Here is a 20,047-nt window from a genome sequence, read left to right as displayed (position 1 = left end):
GAATAAAACGTGACCAGCAAAACCTGCTTAAATTACCTAGCTCAAACTAGTTAGGGTATCTCTTGCTTGAGGTCTATTCATGTTGACCAGGTTGTCTTGTAGTCTTCAGTTAGGGTCAAAATCCAATTGATAATCCACAAATTGGATCTATACATTTAAAGAGAGCATTAATATGCTAAAAGAATTAGCAGCTTCAACCTATACGAGATAAAGTATTAAACTTACTTCTGCTATATCATCTTCTCCTACAACTCCAAAAGGTACAATCGTGGCACCAAATCTAGCAGCCATTCTCACAAATTCAGGTTGGTGGGGCCAGATCACCTTGTATTCTTCACCCTAGCAAACCAAGGAAAAACCGCAATGCAGTCAAGTTGGTGGTCACATAAAGAAGACTTATAAATGGATAGCTTATATGAGAAGAAAGACGGTACAAAATGAAAAATAAAATAGGTTCATCATGGGTTTTATAATTTCATTTAACTATTCATAATAGGATAAAAAAGCAACAAATTTAAGATCCAACATATTGGACTTTGAAAGAACTATGTTGGTTTTTGCATAGAAACACCTACTATGTATCCAGCAAAATCCAACAAGAAAATCAAAGAAGTCCATTTGATGTACTTTTAATAATCTAAGGGATAAGTAATTTTTATTTTTTTTGAATGAAGATGTATAAGCTATTAAAAAAGATGAAGAATACAATACCTTGCTAACCAGGGCCTATCTCCACAACAAGATGTTGGAGTGAGACGCCTAATTTAGCCTGTGCATCAGCTAAATGATTAGCTGATCTAGGAATATAATTCCATTTACAATTTAAAGTAGAAGTTAAATTACATATATCATAAAACATGTTCCAATGCCACCAGGGAGGACGTTCTATCTTTGCACACCAATTGATGACGATTTTTGAATCTCCTTCAATGCAAAGGGGCCTAAAAAGACGACTTTTGAAGATCCGTAGTCCATTTAGTAATCCGGATAATTCAGCAATAGTTGAATCAGAAATTTCAATAGGCCCAACAAAAGGAAAAAGAAGAACACCATTTTCGTCATGAACAACACTACCAAAGCCCGCTGGGCCCAGGCATCCGAGAGCACTTCCTTCAAAATTTAATTTATAATGGCCCATTGGTGGAGGAGACCAAATTGCCATAATTGGGGGACGAGGTGGATAAGACATGCCAGCAATTGTTCGCCAGTTCTCACAAAAGTTAGATCCTTTTAGATTTCTGAATTCCTTACGTAGAAGGATCCACGCAGAGACTTGACCAATAATTTTTCAACCAATGTATCTTCAGGAATAGATTTTAGATTACATTTGAGATTATTCCTTTCTTTCCATAATGCCCAAAATGAGATGCCCAACACATCAAGATATTAATAGTTTTCCGAGCTTTGGGAGGTTGGTATTTGTAACTGAGAGGATGGTAGATGAGAGATTGTGAGAGAGACAATACTGGAGACCGATTTTGTTAAGGAGGCTGGTCCACACAGAATGGGCAAAACTGTAATGTAAAAGGATATGGGTGGCTATTTCTAAAGAAGTTTGGCAGAAGGGGCAAAGAGGGTCTGGGACATGGGTACCTCTTTGGATTTGGGAATCTGAAGTAAGAATTTTGTTCCTACATGCGGACTAGATAAAAATTTTGGTATGTGGAGGACAAGGTCCATGCAATGGCAGCAGGATGTTTGGTTTGTGGAAGGTTGGGACAGCTCAGGAAGTTGTAAGCAGAAGAAGTTGAGAAATTACCTTTTATGCACGGCGTCCAAATAAGAGTATCAAGCACATTTTTTAGACTTACCGAAGAGAGAACAGTGATGAGGTCGGATGCTGCCAAGGCCTCTAAGTTTAAAAGTGATCTTCGGAGATTTAAGTCCCATCCTCCAGAATCAGTTCGATGGTCCGAGATAGATGCTTCAATATTTCTTGCCAAGCAAGAAATCAAATTGTGGCTGATGTTGATTCTGTGAGTGCCGGCCCACCAATCGGTCCAAAAACGTGTTACAAAACCCGTGCCAGAGTAACATTTTACAACAGTTTTGAAAGCAGGTAACAATATTACAATTTTTTTTCCACAAAGAGGACAACCTCTTACATCGCCCACCCTCAGTCCACCATCCCAATAATTTATTTGCTTTAGCAGCAACCAATTTCCTCCAAATCAATTCTGGATATAAGTTAAACTTCCAAATCCATTTTAAGTAACAGTGTAGAATTTGTGGTAGTTGTATCACGGATCCCGAGTCCACCAAGAGTTTTTGATTTACATACCTCAGCCCATTTCACAAGACAATATTTTCTTTGGCCGTTTGGTCCTCCCCATAGGAATCTCCTTTTGAGCAGTTTTATTCTTTGGCAGACAGAAGCAGGACATCGATATAGGGAGAGGAAATAAGAAGGAATACCGTGCAGACAAGACTTAATAAGAACTAGTTTACCACCCTTAGATAAAAATCTTCCACTCCAAGCAGCCAGGCAGCCCTCCAAACACTAAATAACAGGATGCCAAGAGTTTTTGGAAGACCACGTAGGGGACAAAGGCAGGCCCAGATATGTACAGGGAGGCGTTGCAATTTTACATCCCAAGTAATGCGCCATGGAATGTAACACATTAGGATCAATATTAAAGCCAGTAATTGAAGATTTTGTCCAACTTACTTTTTTACCAGAGGAGAGTTCAAATAAATTTAACAAGGCTTTCATATGAGAAATTTCCTCTAAAGTACCTTCACCAAAAAGAATGGTGTCATCAGCATATTGAAGTAGGAAAATATCTTGATTGGGATCATCTGAGACGGAGCTTAACCACCCGGAATTTTTTGCAAGACGGACCATAGAAACCAGGTGCTCTGAAAGAGAGTGAAGAGGAACGGAGACAAGGGGTCCCCTTGCCGAATGCCTCTTGTGGCGTTAAAATACCAATAGGGTTTTCCATTAACTAGAACAGAGTACGACACATTGGAGATGCAGCTCCTCATCCAAAATTTCCAACGTGTCCCAAAACCCATTTTATCAAAAAACTGATCAATTAGTTTCCAGTTCACACGATCAAAAGCTTTTTCAAAATCGAGTTTCAGGAAAAATCTAGGCATTTTGGAATTTTTCAAGGAGTCCAAAAGTTCATGTGCAACCATGGCAGAATCAAGGATATTTCGGCCACGGATAAAAGCACATTGACTAGGGCTGATGATTTTGGGAAGGAGGGCTCTAAGTCGATTGGCAAGAATTCGACCAATGACTTTGTAAAAACTCGTGATGAGGCTAATAGGCCGGAAGTCTTGAGGCAAGGCAGAGGTTACTTTTTTTTGGAATAAGCGCAACGAAAGAAGCACCCACAGCTTTGTGGGTGATGCCGACTTGATGAAAATTTTGAACAAATGCAAAAACATCCTTTTTGACCACCTCCCAAAATTTGTGATAGAACTCATCGTTGAAGCCATCAGGACTAGGAGCTTTATCATTCGGCAGGCCAAGAGAAGCAAGTTCAATTTTCTCAATACTGAAAGGTCGTTCCAGGAAGTCCACATCCGAAGAGGAAATACGCTTTTAATCAAGTTGGTAGAGCGTTGGACGATTGAAGCGTTCCTCAGAATAAAGATCTGTGAAGAACTTCACCAAAATGTTAGCCATAGAAGGGCTATCCGTGATCACATGATCCCCATGATAGAGAGCGGTGATACGGTTAACCCTCCTTCTGGTCGACACAATAGCATGGAAAATTTTTGTATTTCCATCCCCGTCGACCAGCCAGCGTAATCTGGCTTGTTGTTTCCAGTACAGGGTATCATTTTGAAGAAGATTTGACAAATCAATATTTAAATTGTTTATGAGAAATAGATCAGGGGAAGAAAAAGACCATTGTTCTTCGAGGAGATCCAACTCAGATAAGCGGCGGCAGATCGATTTTTTCTGAGAAACTGTAGCAACGCACTGATTGAGAGACCATTGACGGATCTTTGCCTTTAGAGTTTTGATTTTCAGGGGGAGAGCCCAACCCGGGTTAGGGTGCTGAGAGAGTTCTTGCCTCCATCCAGCAAGATTGGAAATAAAGGATTTAGAAAGGATCCACGAGTTCTCCAATCGAAACGGAGATCGACCCCAAGCAGGGGGATGAGTGTTGATTTGAATCGGCCAATGATTAGAACCAATTTTATTGAGAACTTAGCCAGTGGTGTTGGGAAAATTTTGGAGCCACTCATTGTTGGCAAGGAAACAATCAAGTTTGGAGAGGACAAGGGGGTCTTGGCTGTTTGACCATGTGAATTTTTTTCCAGAGAGAGGTATTTGGGAGAGTTTGAGACTGTTAACGAGATCTGAGAAGGCTCGCATAGTGGAGGTAGTTCTAATGGCAGGAGGGCATTTTTCGGAGCATTGAAGGATGGCATTGAAATCCCCAGCCAGTAGCAAAGGCAGGTCCCAGAGTTGGACGAGGAGGAGGATTTCTTCCCAAAAGGAGGCACGGTTGCAGTAACAGGTTGGTCCATAGATGCCAGCCAAGGCCCAAGAAAATTATCAAAAAATTGTAGTTTGGTTTCAACAAATATTACAACATTTAGCTTACATTAAAAAAGGGCAGCCTTGATGATTGCACATTTCGAGCGCGAGCCGATTCCTCTATGTTCCAAGAAAGAATAATCATTTCGGGGTGGGTAGCGGGATATCCTCCACTGGGCATTGGAGACTATCGTGGAAAAAATTGCAGAATTCCCACGCTAACTTAGTAATTTCCTCGAACTCCTGTGGAGGAAACTCGTGCTCTTGCTCTTTGACGAATTGGATGAAGTCCATTCGGGCCTCAGTCTAAGCAATTTGAGAGAAGTTGGCCACATAGTCTGTTTTTGGGGGGAGAGAAGTGGACGAAGGGCTTGCTGGAATGTTTGGTTTTGACGGGCTATTTTTTTTCTTTGTTCTTCTTCTTCTTTCTGGAGTAAGTGTGAGCAAAGGGAGTGATGGGAGGTTTTCTTCTTCAGATTGGAGCTTGAGGGGGAGATGGGGGCTTTGCCTTTGGAACTTGAGAGGGAAACGGGAGCTTTGCTTTTGGAACTTGAGGAGTCCATTGGATTGTGAGACTTCGGTCTGATAGTTGCCAAGGGGGTTGGACAAAGAATGCGGAGGGAGAGGCTATTTATATAATTTGGCAATCCTTTGTTTGGCGGGGTGAGATAATTGTGCCAATCAATGAGGTTGGGAGAGTCTTTGGGGTTTGAGCCCCATTGATCTACTTCATAGAATGATGCAGACACTGACCATTTGTTTATTTTGATGGAGGACAAAGGGGCAGGGGAGTTCCAAAAGGACGCACTGAGATGATTTTCTGGGGAGTTGGTGGTTTGGTGATTCAAGGTGGCAGGGGCGACGAGTGTCAGTTCCCATCCTTTGACAGGATTAGGGTCAAAGTTAGGTGATGGCAGGGGAGGGGAGATATGGTTCTTCGAGAGGTGCATAACAGTACATAAGATGGGAGAGGAGAAGTTCTTCGTAGAGCACGGGGGAGTGTAATTTGTCTGGGAAAGGAAGTTTCTCGGAATCAAGGAGGATAATGCGAAAATCGAGGAAGAAGAGGGGGCGGTGCTCAAGGTAGATATCTTAGTTGGGGTGGCTGAAGTCGGAGGCTGAGAAAGTACCGGAGTAGTTGTTGGTGGTGAGGCCCGAGAAATGGTATGGGATTGAGTGGCGCAGGGTTCAAACGAGCAGGGAAGTGGGGAGGATTTCGAGGGTGATGCGGTGAAAGGGCTTTCTTGGATTTGGGCGATGTGAGTGACAGGTGATGGGTTGAGGTAGGGAGACTTGACAAGTGGAGGCGGTACAGCCGGGGTTGGTAATGTGTTTGGGGGGACACGCAAGTATGGTGTCAGAGGTAGGTTAGGTGTGGATGAAGAGGTACGGGATTCGAGGGTGAGGGTATGATTTTTTGGAGAGTGTGTGCTGTCAATCCGACTGACAGGCGGCGAAACGAAAGGTTGCGGTGTGAAGATAGGAGGTATGGTGCCGGGTGCGCTCTTCGAGGAGGGTGATATAACGACAGGCGATCTGATCCAGGTGGGCGACAAGATGGGGGGTGGTTTGACAGATGGAGGCAGTAAGGGTGATCAAGTCAAAGCTGAGGGTATGATGGCAGGCGGTCTGTCTGAGGTTGATGGAATGATGGCGGCCGATCTAATCGAGGTTTGCGTTATGTTCGAGGTTGGGTTTGAAGTGACTGAGGACTGTGGCCAGGTGGCTGATGTGGTAGGTGGGGTCGGGTCAAAAGGTACGGTAGAAGGAAGTTTCGAGATTTTTGAATTTTTGAATTTTGAATTTTGGTTTGGGACAGCCGTCCCTGCGGGCTCTAGTATCAACCTGGTTGTTTGGTCTTGGTGTGACTCAGTGTCGGTTAGGGTTAGAGTTAACTAGTATTTGATTGAGTTAACCCGGACTGAGTTGGACTCAGTTGGGAACCTATCGAGTCAGGGACCATGGCGGGGAAAACGACCAGGCTTTCGAACTCTAGGATGAGCCAAGTGAAGGTTTCGCCGGAGATAAGATTCACATAATGAGTGCCACTTACCGGAGTTTTTGGCCGTAGGAGTTTCTCCCGGTGTAGAGTCGTCGATTGTTCTTCTGCCCAGAGGAGTTTGCAGAATATGCTCGCAAGGCACTCCATGGTGTTTCTACATTGTAATTCCACTGGAATGCCACGAACAACCACCCAGTGGCCTGAGATGGGGGATGTGAGGTCAAAGGTCCAATCTTCCATGTTTAAGATTGGGGATCCTTCCTCATTCTTCAATTTGTGGGTTTTTTTTTCGATCTTCGGCCGAGTTGCAGACGATAAGCCATTGTCTGTCCTGAATATGGGTAGTGGCTTGGACCTCAATTGTTGGTTCACTTCCGTGAATCCATTGTTTGATTTTCTGGCAAGAGTTGTTGTTGGGGTGGACAGAGGCGATTGCCGCCCGGGACAACTGACGCACTCCTTCAGTCATGGCTTGGCTTGGGAGGGTGAGGGAGTAGTGTTTTTCGTGTTTAGAATTTGAGGGAGGGGGGGGGGGGGGGGGGGGGGGGGGGGGGAGGGGAGGAGGAAGGGTAGGGATGGGAGGGTGGCGTTTGGTTTCGGGCTCTGTAGGGGGGGTGGAAGTATGAGCGGGTGGGTTTTGAGTATTTTTTGGAGTGAGGTTAGTAGGAGGGGGAAGGTTTGGGGTTTTAAGGATTTGCAGCAAGGTTGCACAAAACTTTCCCCAGACAAGCCCAGAGATGGGGTTTTGAGGAAGGACAACCATACCCATGACCAGAGCTCCTCGGTGCTGAGTGATGGAGCATTCAAGCTGGCCTCTATGATATTGGGTGTGGAGTTGAAATTTCAGATCTCCCGAACCCTCTGCCGGTTTTGCCAGCCTGAATCTTGTCGAAAATGGGCACAAAGGCATCCACCACTTTGATTGGGACAGAGATAAAGGATTTTTTCGGGCCAGATCTAGTGAGAATGCAAATGATTTCGCCAATCTTCTCTCTCGTTCGCCTGAGGGAAATGGTTGCATTCTCATTTTTGAATTTGAAGCCATAATCATCATCCAACCTTATTCTTCGTCTGGACGTTCGGCTGACGACGGTTTGCCAACCCGAGTCTTCTTCATCCGCTGCTTGCTGAGTCTGCCTGAGCTGCTGCTGCTATTTCTCAGTGGTTGTATGATCTCCTCTGTGATCTGGGTTGTGCCCCACCCGAAGAGGTGGGCCAGAAAGGGGGAGGTTTACGGCCGGAAGAATGCCCCGTGCCCCTTGTGGGGGGAGGAAGCTCAGTCTCCCGTGTGGGTCCCTCGTTTCTCAAGACCCTAATAACTAAGGGATAAGTAATGAAATAAGAATTTGTAATTTTTGTCATCTCTAACAGAAATTCCACAGGCATAAGCTTCTGCACCACAATTGGGACCAAAACTCTGTATAGTCCATTCAATTTTGAAATTTGCATCCCTAATACTACAGACATGGTTTCATTTAAAACTTTTATTTTCCAGTAACTCAAAATTTCTAAATGTTTGCCCTTTGCTAGTACTTAAAACACTTCTCTGTAAGCTCTGCACAGCCAGTGAAACTTGGGCAAGCCGGAAAGGAATACATCAAGCGAATTTTTCAAAACAGAACACAACAAATGAAATTTTATTGGCAAGCCTTTTATTTGGAAAGACACCTATCATGACAGTTAGACAATCCCTCTTGATCCTCTTGTATAACTTCATTTCATCTTTTAGGATGCCAGATCCCACTTCTGATACACACACCCAGTTCCATACAATTAAGAAGGTTGAATGAAGAATAATCACATGCCCAAGAAATTAAATCAGTGAGGTTTCCCATGATGTGAGTTAGAACTTCCCAAATATTATTAACTGGGAGAACTCATAACAGTACAGCTAGTTGAAATAGATGATTATCAAAAGAAAAGGAAAAAATGAACTAGTAAGTGAAAAGTACCAACTAACCTTTAGATGAAGAGCCTCACGTGCACCTCCAGGGTACAGAAGAACAAATGATTTTGCTTGCAACAACTTGTAAAAGTTGCCAGGTGAAACAGGTAAAGCACCAAACACTCTCATCAAGTCAAACCGAGAAACCTCTTGTAGTACATCCTCAGACACAGTAGGAGAAAATAACGTGGGGTGTGCCATCCCACGAATGACTGTGTGTTTCTCTCTCATGAATGCATCAACTAGGGAGGCCAATTCAAATCCTAACAACATATGATACCCAACCAGTAAAACAGGGCCTTCATTTGGGACTCCAGCTAGACCTTGCACAATCTTGCCATCTTCCAAAGTTGACAGCATTACTGGACTAGTAGCTAAGCGAAAGAACCTGCAGTGGCATGACTTTACAACTAATGAATATACTGTAAAATATATCCAATAATCTAATAAAATATTCTACTTACCCGTTCTCTTTCTCAAATTCCACTTTATAATCTGTCAAAGATGGAGGAAGGTAATCTGCGATATAATCAAATCTCTTCGACCGGCGATACATTTGCGCACCTTTAATGATAGTCAAAAAATGGATGCCATCTTCCTAAACCAGTCAATATGTATGTCTTTTAGCAATTATCATAAAATTGGTAGAGAAACATAGCATTATAATTAGATGATCATGCCAGGTTAAGTACACCATTTTCATAGTATGCTCGTTGTAAAGTCAAACATTAAGAGGAGAGAAAAAAAGCTCGAGTGAGAAACCTGGAGTGTTGCAGAGTGTAGCACTGGGTTGAAGATGAGAAATTGACCTCTACCCTTCTCAAATATCACTCAAGTGAGAAAATAAAGTATAATAACAGAATTACCCCTCTATGCTAATCTATCCATAACTCTTCAATTACAAGGCATAAAATACTATAAATTTAACCAACTACTAAATAATTTAGAACACTTTCCTAATCCTAGAGGGGTAAACTGATAGGAATAAAAAGACCAAAATGCCCTGGTTAGATATACTTTAACACTACCCTTCAAACTGGAGTGTATATATCTAGTAGTCCCTGTTTGTTACATAAGATCCCAAATTATCAATTTTTCCCAAACCCTTGGTAAAATATCACCAAGTTGATCAGCAGATTTGACATTGGGAGTAACCTCATAGCATCATAAATAAAAGGACAATAAACCTCCATATGCTTGGTTCTCTCATGGAACACAAGGTTACTAGCGATAAAGATAGAAACTTAATTATCACAATGCATTACCATAGAGTCCATCGTGACGAACCCAAATTGAGTTAAAACATATTGTACCAGTTAAATATACTGGAAGGGTGTTTTGGTCATTTCAGAATATTCCGATTGTATATAGAAGAGTGTCAGTTGTTTCAGGAAGTTTAGAAGTGTTTATGGTCCAATTTTCATTTGTTTTGGGCTTGTATATATGGAGATATAAGATGTACAGGCTGCCGCCTCCTCTCTTATTCTCAATATTTCACATGGTATTAGAGTGACTCGGTCCATAAGACAGGTGTTTCATGGTATTAGAGTGACTCGGTCCATAAGACAGGTGTTTGAAGCATTCTTCTTCTCTCTTGAAGCCAACAACCTCATAGAAAGGAAATTTCAAATCTGGTGTTGTTTGATTGGTAAAAATCTCACTTGTTTTTGTTCTTTTCTGCCGCCACCCTAGGGTTGATGGTTCTTGCTGCTAATTAAGCAATTTTATGATTGATTTCTGCTCCAAGGGGGTTTGATGAAGAGGGATTGACCCATTTCCTACTGTGTGCACCCAATACTGGTCTCCAGTGCTTGCATCATCTGTCTGTTTGCTGACATCAGCCCATATTCTTGGAGTATTTGTTGCAATTGTTTGATTAATTGCTGAGTTTCTCGACAAATTTCTTGTCTTTGGTGTTGGCGCACATCAGTACCTTGCCTCAACCCTAATTTGAAGTGGGGCCCAAAGAGCTGTTGCTGCTATACCTCCACATAAGTGAAATTTTCACTTAATTGAAGTCTATTTGGTTTCTATGGCTGAGTTTGGTGAAATTATTACCCCATCGAGGGATGTTGTGAATTCATAATGAGGAAAATTTCATACTAACTACATCTGGAGATTGAACAGGCACAACTATTTGAGTCGGTCCAGATCTGTTTGCATCTACCTGAAAGCTAAAAAGAAATCCAAATTTATCCGAGATGATCCTCCTACCCCATTACAGATGATTGAGAATGAGAAGACAATCAAGTAATGACTTGGCTATTGAATAGTATAGATTTGAGCCTGAGAAATCAGATCATTAACTGTGAAACTGCCAAGGAGATGTGGGTATCCTTGGAATAGATATATGCTCAGGAGACTAACTTGTCTAGGGTCTATGAACTTTATGCTAGACTCTTCAGCCTTAAAAGGGGGAAGAAGTCAATCATAGACTATTATAATGAACTAAAAGGTATTATACAGGAGGTCTATATGTGCCACCCATTCATTACTGAGGAAAAAAAAACTCAGAAAACAACAAGAATAAGTTCTTACTGCAAAATTTTTTGATGGGTTCGGATCTGAATTTGATGCAATCAAGGCTTGTTAGCCTTAATGATGTGTCAACACTTCCCACAACATTTAGTCAAGTTATGAGGGTAGAGACTATAGTTATGTCTAGAAGAAACAAGGGCAATAAGGGTGTTAATATGTTAGCATTGAATTCCTTTGGTCATGAAGAATCTAATCGAGGCCGAGGAAGCAGTTCTCAAGGCAAAGGTCGAGATGGATCGGGTAGAGGCCAGGGTTTGACAGACGGTAAAGTTGATATAAAGTGTGTCCACTGTGGACGCACCAATCATTTCTCTGAAAAATGTTGGATTAAGTTTGGGAAGCCCACTTAGGCAAATTCATTGACTCATGAGCAAACCGACTCCCAATTGGACATATAGGTGGTATCTTCCTAGGAGCCCCTGATGAGACGCAATAGTTAGTTCAGCACATGGCTCAATTTACGTCTATCTCATCTCCTTCATCCTTAGCATCAAGTGCACAACCTCCACTTCCTACTGCATTACATGTGTTTCCTGGATCCTCTTGGGTGATTGACTCAGGAGCCTCTACTCATATGTCTAGTATATCGCCCTTGTTCGTTGGTCTGAAGATTTTTCTTTGGTTAAGCATGTTACACTAGCTAATGGGTCAAGTGGGTAATGTCGCACCTACTCCATCCTTGCCTCTCATGTTTGTGTTACTCGTTCCTAAATTTCCTCATAACTTGTATCTGTTAGTCAAATTACTAAGTCTTTGCAGTGTTTTCTAACATTCAATCCTTCTCGCTTTGTGTTTAATGATCTCACGATGAGGAAAATGATTGGTTTTGTGCGTAAGAGAGGAGGACTATACCACTTGGAAGGAACATCTCAATTGCCTGCATCTACAATTCACATTGTGGTTTCACCCTTCTAGTAACATCTACGACTTGGACATCCTTCTCCTGAGAAATTGACTCATCTTTTTCCTACTTTTTTGTTGAAGTTATCATTTCAATGCGAGTCGTGGCAGCTAGGCATACATCATCAGAGTGTTTTTCCATTGAGTCAGAAGAAAAGTATAAGAGAATTTGAACTTATTATTCTAATGTATGAGAGCCTTGCCCAGTTTCTAGTCTATTTGGATACAAATATTTTGTTTCTTTCATTGATGAGTTGAGTCGCACTAGTTGGGTGTATCTCTTAAGAGAAGTCTGAAGTGTTTGATATATTCCAAACTTTTTACAATGAAATAAAAAATCAAATTGATGCTTCTATTCAGATTATCTATACTAAAAATTGTTAGAATTCATGAATCATAAATTTATTACATTTTGTCAAAATCATGGCATACTTCATCAGTCTTCTTGTGTATTTACTTCACAAAAAAAAGGAGTAGTGGAGCGTAAGAATAGGCATTTATTAGAAATTGCTTGGACGTTGCTCATTCATCTGCATGTACCTAAGACATATTGGGGAGATGTTGTACTTACTGCATGTTATCTTATTAACAGAATGCCTTCATCAGTGCTTGGGAACCAAATTCCTCTTCAAGTGTTGAATCCATCTGACATGTTATTCTCATTGCCTCCTTGAATTTTTTGTTGTGTTTGTTTTGCATATGTTTTTTGTGCTTCTACAGATAAACTGTTCCAACGTACTGCCAAGTGTGTTTCTTGAGTATTCTAGGACACATAAGGTCCTTCTCTTTGCAAAACATTTGTGTCTGCAAATGTGACTGTCTTTGAGGATTTTCTATTTTTTTCTTCTTCTGATACAGTAGCATCACCATTAGTCACAATTCTTAGTGTTGTTGCTCCTGCATTAATGGAAGATGCCTTTAGTTTGCCACAATCTACTATTGAAGAAAGGCCTTTGTAGGTCTATCAACATAGGCAACGAAGCTCACAACAAAATCCAATTCCCTCTCTCTCGCAGGTTCTAGCACCTTCTTCATCACAGGATCCTGAGGTAACTGATTTAGATATTCTTATTGCTCTCTGCAAAGGAGTTTGTTCTTCTAATTAACATCCCTTATCTCATTATGTTTCATTTGATTCCTAATCCATTGGGTACAGGAAATTTGCCTAGTCTTTGTACACCTATGCAAGATGCTTTGTTATCTCCTCAATGGAAGCATGCAATGAATGATAAGATGGAGGCATTGAAAGATAGAGATACTTGGAGTTTGTGTGATATTCCTACTGATGCAACAATTGTATGGTGTCGCAGGGTCTACATAGTGAACTGTAGAGCAAACGGGTCAATTGAGAGATAGCCCGATTAGTTGCAAAAAGGTATACTCAGACCTATGGAATCGAAGTGTTTGAGATCTTCTCTCCCATTGCCCGTTTAACATTTGTTCATATTCTCATCTCATTTAATGTTAATCCAAATTGGTCATTATTCTAGTTTGATTAAGAATGCTTTCTTGTATGGTGACTTAGTAGAGGAGGTATATATGGAGCAACATCCAAGGTATATTGCTCTAGGGGAGACTCATAAGGTAAAGTAAACTGAAGAAAGTAATTTATGGGCTCAATCAAAGCCTCAGGCATGGTGTGAAAATTTCAATAAGTAGTACTATCTTTTGGATTCTCCCGAAGTCATTGTGATCATTCATTAATTGTTGTGAAGAGATCATCTACCATTGTGGTTCTACTTGTATGTGTTGATGACATTGTTTTTTTAGGTAGTGATGTTCAAGGTATCGAAGAAGTGAAATAGAAATCAGCAAAGCATTTTCAAACAAAGGATTTGAGGTCCTCTGAAATACTTTCTTAGGATAGAGGTTGCAAGAAGCAGAACTGGCATTGTGTTGACACAAAGAACGTATGTCAATGACATGCTACAAGAGTATGGTTTACTGGATGCAAAACTTGTCGAGACGCCTATGGAAGTTGGAAATAACCTTCATGATGAGCAAAGTGAAGAACTCAAGGATAAGATTGGATTTCGAAGATTAGTTGGGAAACTGATCTATTCAATTGTCACAAGACCAGATATATCTTGCCCACATAGTGTGGTAAGCCAACTCATGGAACGCCCATGCAAAGTTCACTTAGAGGTAGCTCAAAGGATATTGAGATACTTGAAGGGGTCACCTAGAAAAGGGTTATTTTTTAGGTCCCATAATCATATGAAAATAGAAGCCTTCTCAAATGCTGACTATGCATGCTCTAAGCTAGATAGAAAGTCTATTACTGGTTAGTGTGTTTTTGAGGGAGGTAACCTAGTCAGCTGAAAAAGCAAGAAACTGAATGTAGTGGCATGGTCAAGTGCTGAAGCAGAATATAGGGCAATGACCCATACAATTAATGAAATAAAGTAAGTGAGATTAGTGTTGCAAGAGTTGAATTCACAGGTCCATGTACGAATGACAATATATTGTGATATTCAAGCTGCCATTTTTATTGCTAGTAACCCAGTGTTGATTTTCAGGACTCCATGGATTACGCCATGGAGAAAAGGAGAGAAGGCATGTTGGGGAGAAAACAAGAGGAAGAATGAGATTATGGACTTGTATCCTAACCCTCCCCTTGAAGCTCTATTTAAAGATGAATAAAACTATAATATTACAATTGTGCCCTTCACCCTAGAAGAGTGAAGAAGGGACAAGAAACTTAAACTAATTACATCAATGTCATCTTTATGAGATGACTCTTTATTTGCCATCATGCCACCACTCTTGGACGTATGGGCCTTCCTTGGTCTGTGGGCTTGAGCCCATCTTCCAACACCCCTCAAACTGGGGATGAGAGAACATCATAAACGCCTAGTTTGTTGCAAATGGTGGATAGGATCTCCAATAGCAAGGCATAAAAAAACTAATCTATCCATAGCTCTCCAATAGCAAGGCATAAAAAACTGTAAATTTAACAAACTACTAAGTAATTCAGAACACTTTCCTACTCTTGGAGGGATAAATAGATAGGATAAAATGACCAAAATGCCCTAGTTACATATAATTTAACACTCCTTTTATTTGGATGAGGAACTCCTTGACCTATTTAGCACAACATGACAAATTTAAGCCAATCGCTGGCAATTGACATTGTCATCTCTCCATATAGGATGCTTTCATTAAGAAGATCACAACACTATTGATGCATCATAGAAAATCCAGATAGAATATTTAAAATTGTAGTTAACTATTTCTTTCACTTACCAACAAAAGTGAATGACCATTGGCTTTGAAATATCGAACTGTGCAATTAGATAATGTTCTCCAAAGGCGTTCAGCTTCATCTTTACTTGGTAGCATCTTATCCTCACCACTATGACACAATTGCAATAACAATAATTAGCTACCAATAGAAAATGTTGGTAAAAGCAATTAAAGAGACATGTAATAGATTTTAACAAAAACTGAACTTTTTTTCTTTTGTGAACAGTGAATTTTATTGAATAAATCTTAAAGGAGAATGTGGAACTGGAGTGAACTACTGGTAATCCAAGATGCTGGAAGTAGATAGGAGGAGAAGGTGAGTGAGTAGCGGGAAGCATATGATGTCATACAATGTCAGCATGAACATGTCAACTCCCTATTGATGCCATTGGAAACTAAAGTAATATGTGTCATGGTTACAATAGAAATATACGAGTTCCATATAAATTTATTTAGCTGAAGTAATATAAAGGGTTAATTACCTAATACCCTTCAAATAGTTGATGCTGACTAAAGTTTATAACAAAAAAATTACCTACATCAGCACACAGTTAAAATTTTGTTAGTTAAGTCCAACTTTGACATGTTAAAAGATATAAATAGCCATAAAATGAAATTATTACTTGTTAACATCTTTTTCTTGATATTATGGACATTGTTTCCACTACCTCTTGTACTTGGTCCCATGTTCTTAGATCAGCCAATTCGGCTGTTGATTTATGTGCTAAATTGGTTCCCTCCATGCAATCTCTTGTTGTTAGGGGAGGCCTCCCTTGATGTATTCTTTTGCTTTCCTTCGTAATAAAATCATCATCATTTAAAAAAAAAAAAACATCTATGTAAAGAATGGTGCAAAGCAGGACAACATCAATATGTAGGACCTGCCTAATATCCATATAGGTGAATCGCACGTTACCATTTGTGGGCCAATGAGGAGTTGGTACTACATTACTTAACAAGCCCATTTGAAGTTAAATAACTGATGAAATTTAATGATAGAAGTATGTAGGTATTTTCTTGGAAATTATGGGGTATGTTGGTATTTATGACATATTTCAGGGGTCCGTAAAAAATAGAACCCTAAAATAGAAGATAAACACATCAACAGTAAAAAAGACATTATGAAGTTTTTCAGGAAGACAAAAGAAGCATTGATTTGTTTAAGTAGGGTGTTAGTTACAAAATTACAATACATAAAAAGTTACAAGATTCAGATGCTTCCAACTGCCCACTTAGAAGTCTGATGGCCAGAAAAGCTTAGAGAGCTGAAAAACTATAAGATGACACCATTTGACTGGTTAATTTGTCCTATTTACAGAGCATGTTTTAGAGATCAAACAACTTGTACCCTATAAAAACAACAATTTGCATCTCCATGCATGTCTAAGGCATGATCACAAATGCAGAGGTAACAGCATCTCAAGGACGTCCATAGCATTACTATCAGATCATATGACAGTTGCTCAAAAAAAAAAAAAAAAAAAAAATCATGTGACACGATGGATAGACTGCCATACAGGTACAAACCATTACACTATACATTGCCTCATACACCTTGCATTTTGAGAATCATGGCTCTTCGATGCACCTTTTGAGTGCCAAAATGCGTATGAGGCCTGCATTCTTTATGGCTTCATTTCTCATAACAGGAGTGGTTACTTGGCTTCCAAGAAATGACCCACTGCAATACTGTCTCGGAAAGTGGCTCTCCACAAATTTTTTCTTTATTTTTGCTATAGTTTCCTCTTCCTTTCTCATAAAGTTAATTACTCCAATTAACTTAAAAAAAAAAAAACCTTTCCTGTCCTCAAGCATCAAGCATATAAGAAGTGCGAAATTATAAGATGTCTTCTCATCACACTCAAATACAAAGAAGTGGATAAAACCTGTGTATGAGCACCTGACTAGCACAAGAACTTCAGCTTTCACAGCATGGAGACGTGAATTTGCATAAGCAGAAGCTGATTTAAGCAGCCTTAATTTCCATGCAAGTGTCTCTTTTGGTATTATATCAGCCAAATGCTGCAAGAGAGTATGTCAAGTACATAAGTCCCAAAACTGACTATTTCTTTATCAGATAAAGTCTCTGGACGGCATCTTCCAAGATGAAAAAAAAAAAAGAACTAAAAGAAGTGGTAGTAACAAATTTTAATAAAGAAGAAAAAACACAGAGTTGAAGAAAAGGTTCTTTGTTGTAAGGTTCTTCTCTTTTAACACATCTCAACACAGTCAACAGATAATCGGTCCCATTTCCCCCATTTTCCTTGCACAAGTGCTTAGTTCTGTTTTACTCTTTTTTGCCCCCCTACATCTTTCCATTCAAATTCTTGCTTTTGAAAGAAACCCTTTTGTGTGGAAATAAGCCCTTAACAGAAACTAGTTTGGTTCGAAAGATAAGCAACAAAGAAACCACAAAGTCAGTTATGACAATGAGCAAAACCTTATAAATTATTTACCTTCGTTGGGCTCTGGAAAAATCAAATACGTGAACAATAACTCACACCCCTAAATTTAGGGTATAAATGGACACTTATTTCATAACGCATTATCAAGATTGCACCATGTGAATGGAAGAAACAACTCACAGAAAGACAAGGCAACATGGAAGTGAGATTCTTTGACAATTCATCAAGTGTTTGGAGAGGAGGCAGCCCACTTTCAATGTTTGCCATTGCCAACTTCACAGGATCACCTGGCATGTAGGACAAAAGGAAAATCAGAAAAGAGCAGAGTAAAAAAATTATGTTCATTAAACAGAAGAATAAAATGCAACTACCCATTTTTCAGACAAAAAGTCATTATTTATTATAGTGACAGTTGGGTCTTGTCGAGATTCTTTAGTGTAGTATAGTAGAGCTCTGTAATTCTTTAACCAAGGCAGTTTGTCTCAAAACTTATTGTGCAGTATATCACTTATGAGAGAGCAATTTGGTCAGATGATGTAATTTATCATTAAGTGAATGAAGTAAGAGGGAGAAGGGCTGACCCGTACCTATCCTTTTTTCTCCCTCAAGGCAACTTGCTGGTACTCTCTATCCTCCTATTTTGCATTGCTCTTCATTCTAAGTTCAATTTACATGGTATCAGAGCAGGGATAGAGTATCGTGCGTAAGATCTTTCCCTCTTTCTGTATCCTTGTCCCTCTTTTTTTATCTACGAAGATCAAGTCAAATGCTTGTTCTTCAGCTCCGCATAGACTTTAAGGAGTCTTCTTTCCTTTTTGTTTTGTGTCATAATCCGGTTGATGGTGCAAGTGGTAGTTTAGACCCACGCTGTTTTGATAGTGCCCCTGGCTAGGTGTGTTTACCAAACTGTCTTTATCTGGCCCCAGCATTGAACTCTACACAAACTTTTATGATATCCCTAATCCCCTCCCAGTGTGTTTGATTCACTCTATCTATCCATTGTTGTGAACTAAAGGTTCTTTTTGCATCAGCTTGATGTAAAGAAAGTCTTTCTACATGGAGATAGTTGGATTTTTGGGTTGAGCCTGATTCTGTCCCAAAATGACTAGCCACTTAGGAGGCCTATTACTCAACCTTATAACCTAGTACCTGTTCTTCTCATTTTTCAATGTGGGATTTTGTCCCACTCTATACTCCCCCTCACATCTAGGCTTACACATAAGAGGCCTGAGACATGGGCACAAACCCTCTAATAGGGGCACAAAGACTCCTTCATGGAGCCCACACACATAAACTCCTACCTTATGGAGCCCACAATACACAAATACCCTGGGGAGCACAAACTAGGCCTTAGCCCCCACACACAATCTGCTCTTGTATTATGTCGAATTTTTGGGTTGAGCATGGTCCGATCCCAAAATGACTAACCACTTAGGAGGCCAATTGCTCAACCTTATAACCCATCAACTTTTCTTTTCATTTTTCAATGTATGACTTTTTCCCACTCAATAGAGATCTCATAAAAAAATATAGAGAGAGAGAGAGTTACACCTTTGTACAAGAGGAGACAAAAGCAATCTGTGGATTACTGAAAGCCATTCATAAGTTGAAATAATGTTCAAAGGTATGGTTTGACAAGTTTAGCAAAGTTATGAAAGCTTTTAGTGTTTCAAGAAGAGTCATATAAACATCTTTGTATGTGTTCTTGGAATGTGTTATTGGTATTGTGCTATTAATTCTCTATGTAGATGACATTGTTATTTATAGAACTGACTTGCAAGGATTTTGAGAATATAAAAATATAGTTTAAAAGGCATTTCCAGAACAAAGACTTGGGGCTGGTGTAGTATTTCTAAAACAAGTGTACTAGGAGTAAAACCAGTATATACTTTGATGGAAGTAAATAGACTTACATGATAAGTATCTAAGGTATGAAATATTTAAAGACAACTTCAAGGAAATATAGATCTCATTTTATGATGACATTATAATTTTCTCTAATGCTAAGTAGGATCAAAGGTTGATGGAAGATCAACAAGTGGTTACTGCAAGCCGATGGTAACGAGTTGTAACATTCAGGTCACCATCGTTGCTAGTAACCAATTTTTCAAGGGAGGACTAAACATGTTGCAGGGGATTGCCATTTATTCAAGATATTGAGATGAACAACACCATGAATACTCTTTACTTGAAGACTAAGTGGTGATGTTTCTACTAAAGCTTTCATAATGAAAGTGCCATAATTTTGTAAGATATGTCAACTATTTAATAGATCCAACCAATTCAAACATAGCACCAACCTATTATTCTATACATTTTAAACACGTTTCATATCGAGAGCTGATGGGTGCCCCAAATTGGTGCAATTATAACATCCTAAATTCCTAATCACCCACTCTATTCTTACTTGCACAAATAGATGTAGTACATTTAGGATCAAGGTTGGTCGTTTTAGGAGCAATATCCACAGTTAGATAAAAGCTCATAATTTTTTATTTTTTTTTTAA

The 20,047-nt window shown here is 39.8% G+C and overlaps 1 protein-coding gene across 2 annotated transcripts in view; it reads right to left on the bottom strand.

The window, feature by feature from the left end:
* LOC137958416 (phytyl ester synthase 1, chloroplastic-like) overlaps positions 1–20,047 on the bottom strand; it is a 66,535-nt gene that overhangs the window by 7,559 nt on the left and 38,929 nt on the right. For both annotated transcript variants that reach the window (XM_068805417.1, XM_068805416.1), the window contains exons 6-11: positions 17,721–17,827; positions 17,036–17,157; positions 15,136–15,244; positions 8,916–9,049; positions 8,467–8,839; positions 226–339 (exon numbers count right to left, since the gene is read on the bottom strand). In XM_068805417.1, coding sequence (XP_068661518.1) covers positions 226–339; positions 8,467–8,839; positions 8,916–9,049; positions 15,136–15,244; positions 17,036–17,157; positions 17,721–17,827 — 959 coding nt within the window. The remainder of the gene's footprint in view (positions 1–225; positions 340–8,466; positions 8,840–8,915; positions 9,050–15,135; positions 15,245–17,035; positions 17,158–17,720; positions 17,828–20,047) is intronic.

The sequence above is a fragment of the Aristolochia californica genome, unplaced genomic scaffold, assembly GCF_029961685.1.
Source record: "Aristolochia californica isolate CCGP_79_NKW_82.1479 unplaced genomic scaffold, dmAriCali1.0.hap1 SCAF_3, whole genome shotgun sequence".
Classification (NCBI taxonomy): Eukaryota; Viridiplantae; Streptophyta; class Magnoliopsida; order Piperales; family Aristolochiaceae; genus Aristolochia; species Aristolochia californica.
Note: the sequence above shows the minus strand (reverse complement) of the source record. Positions and strands in the feature narration are given on the sequence as shown.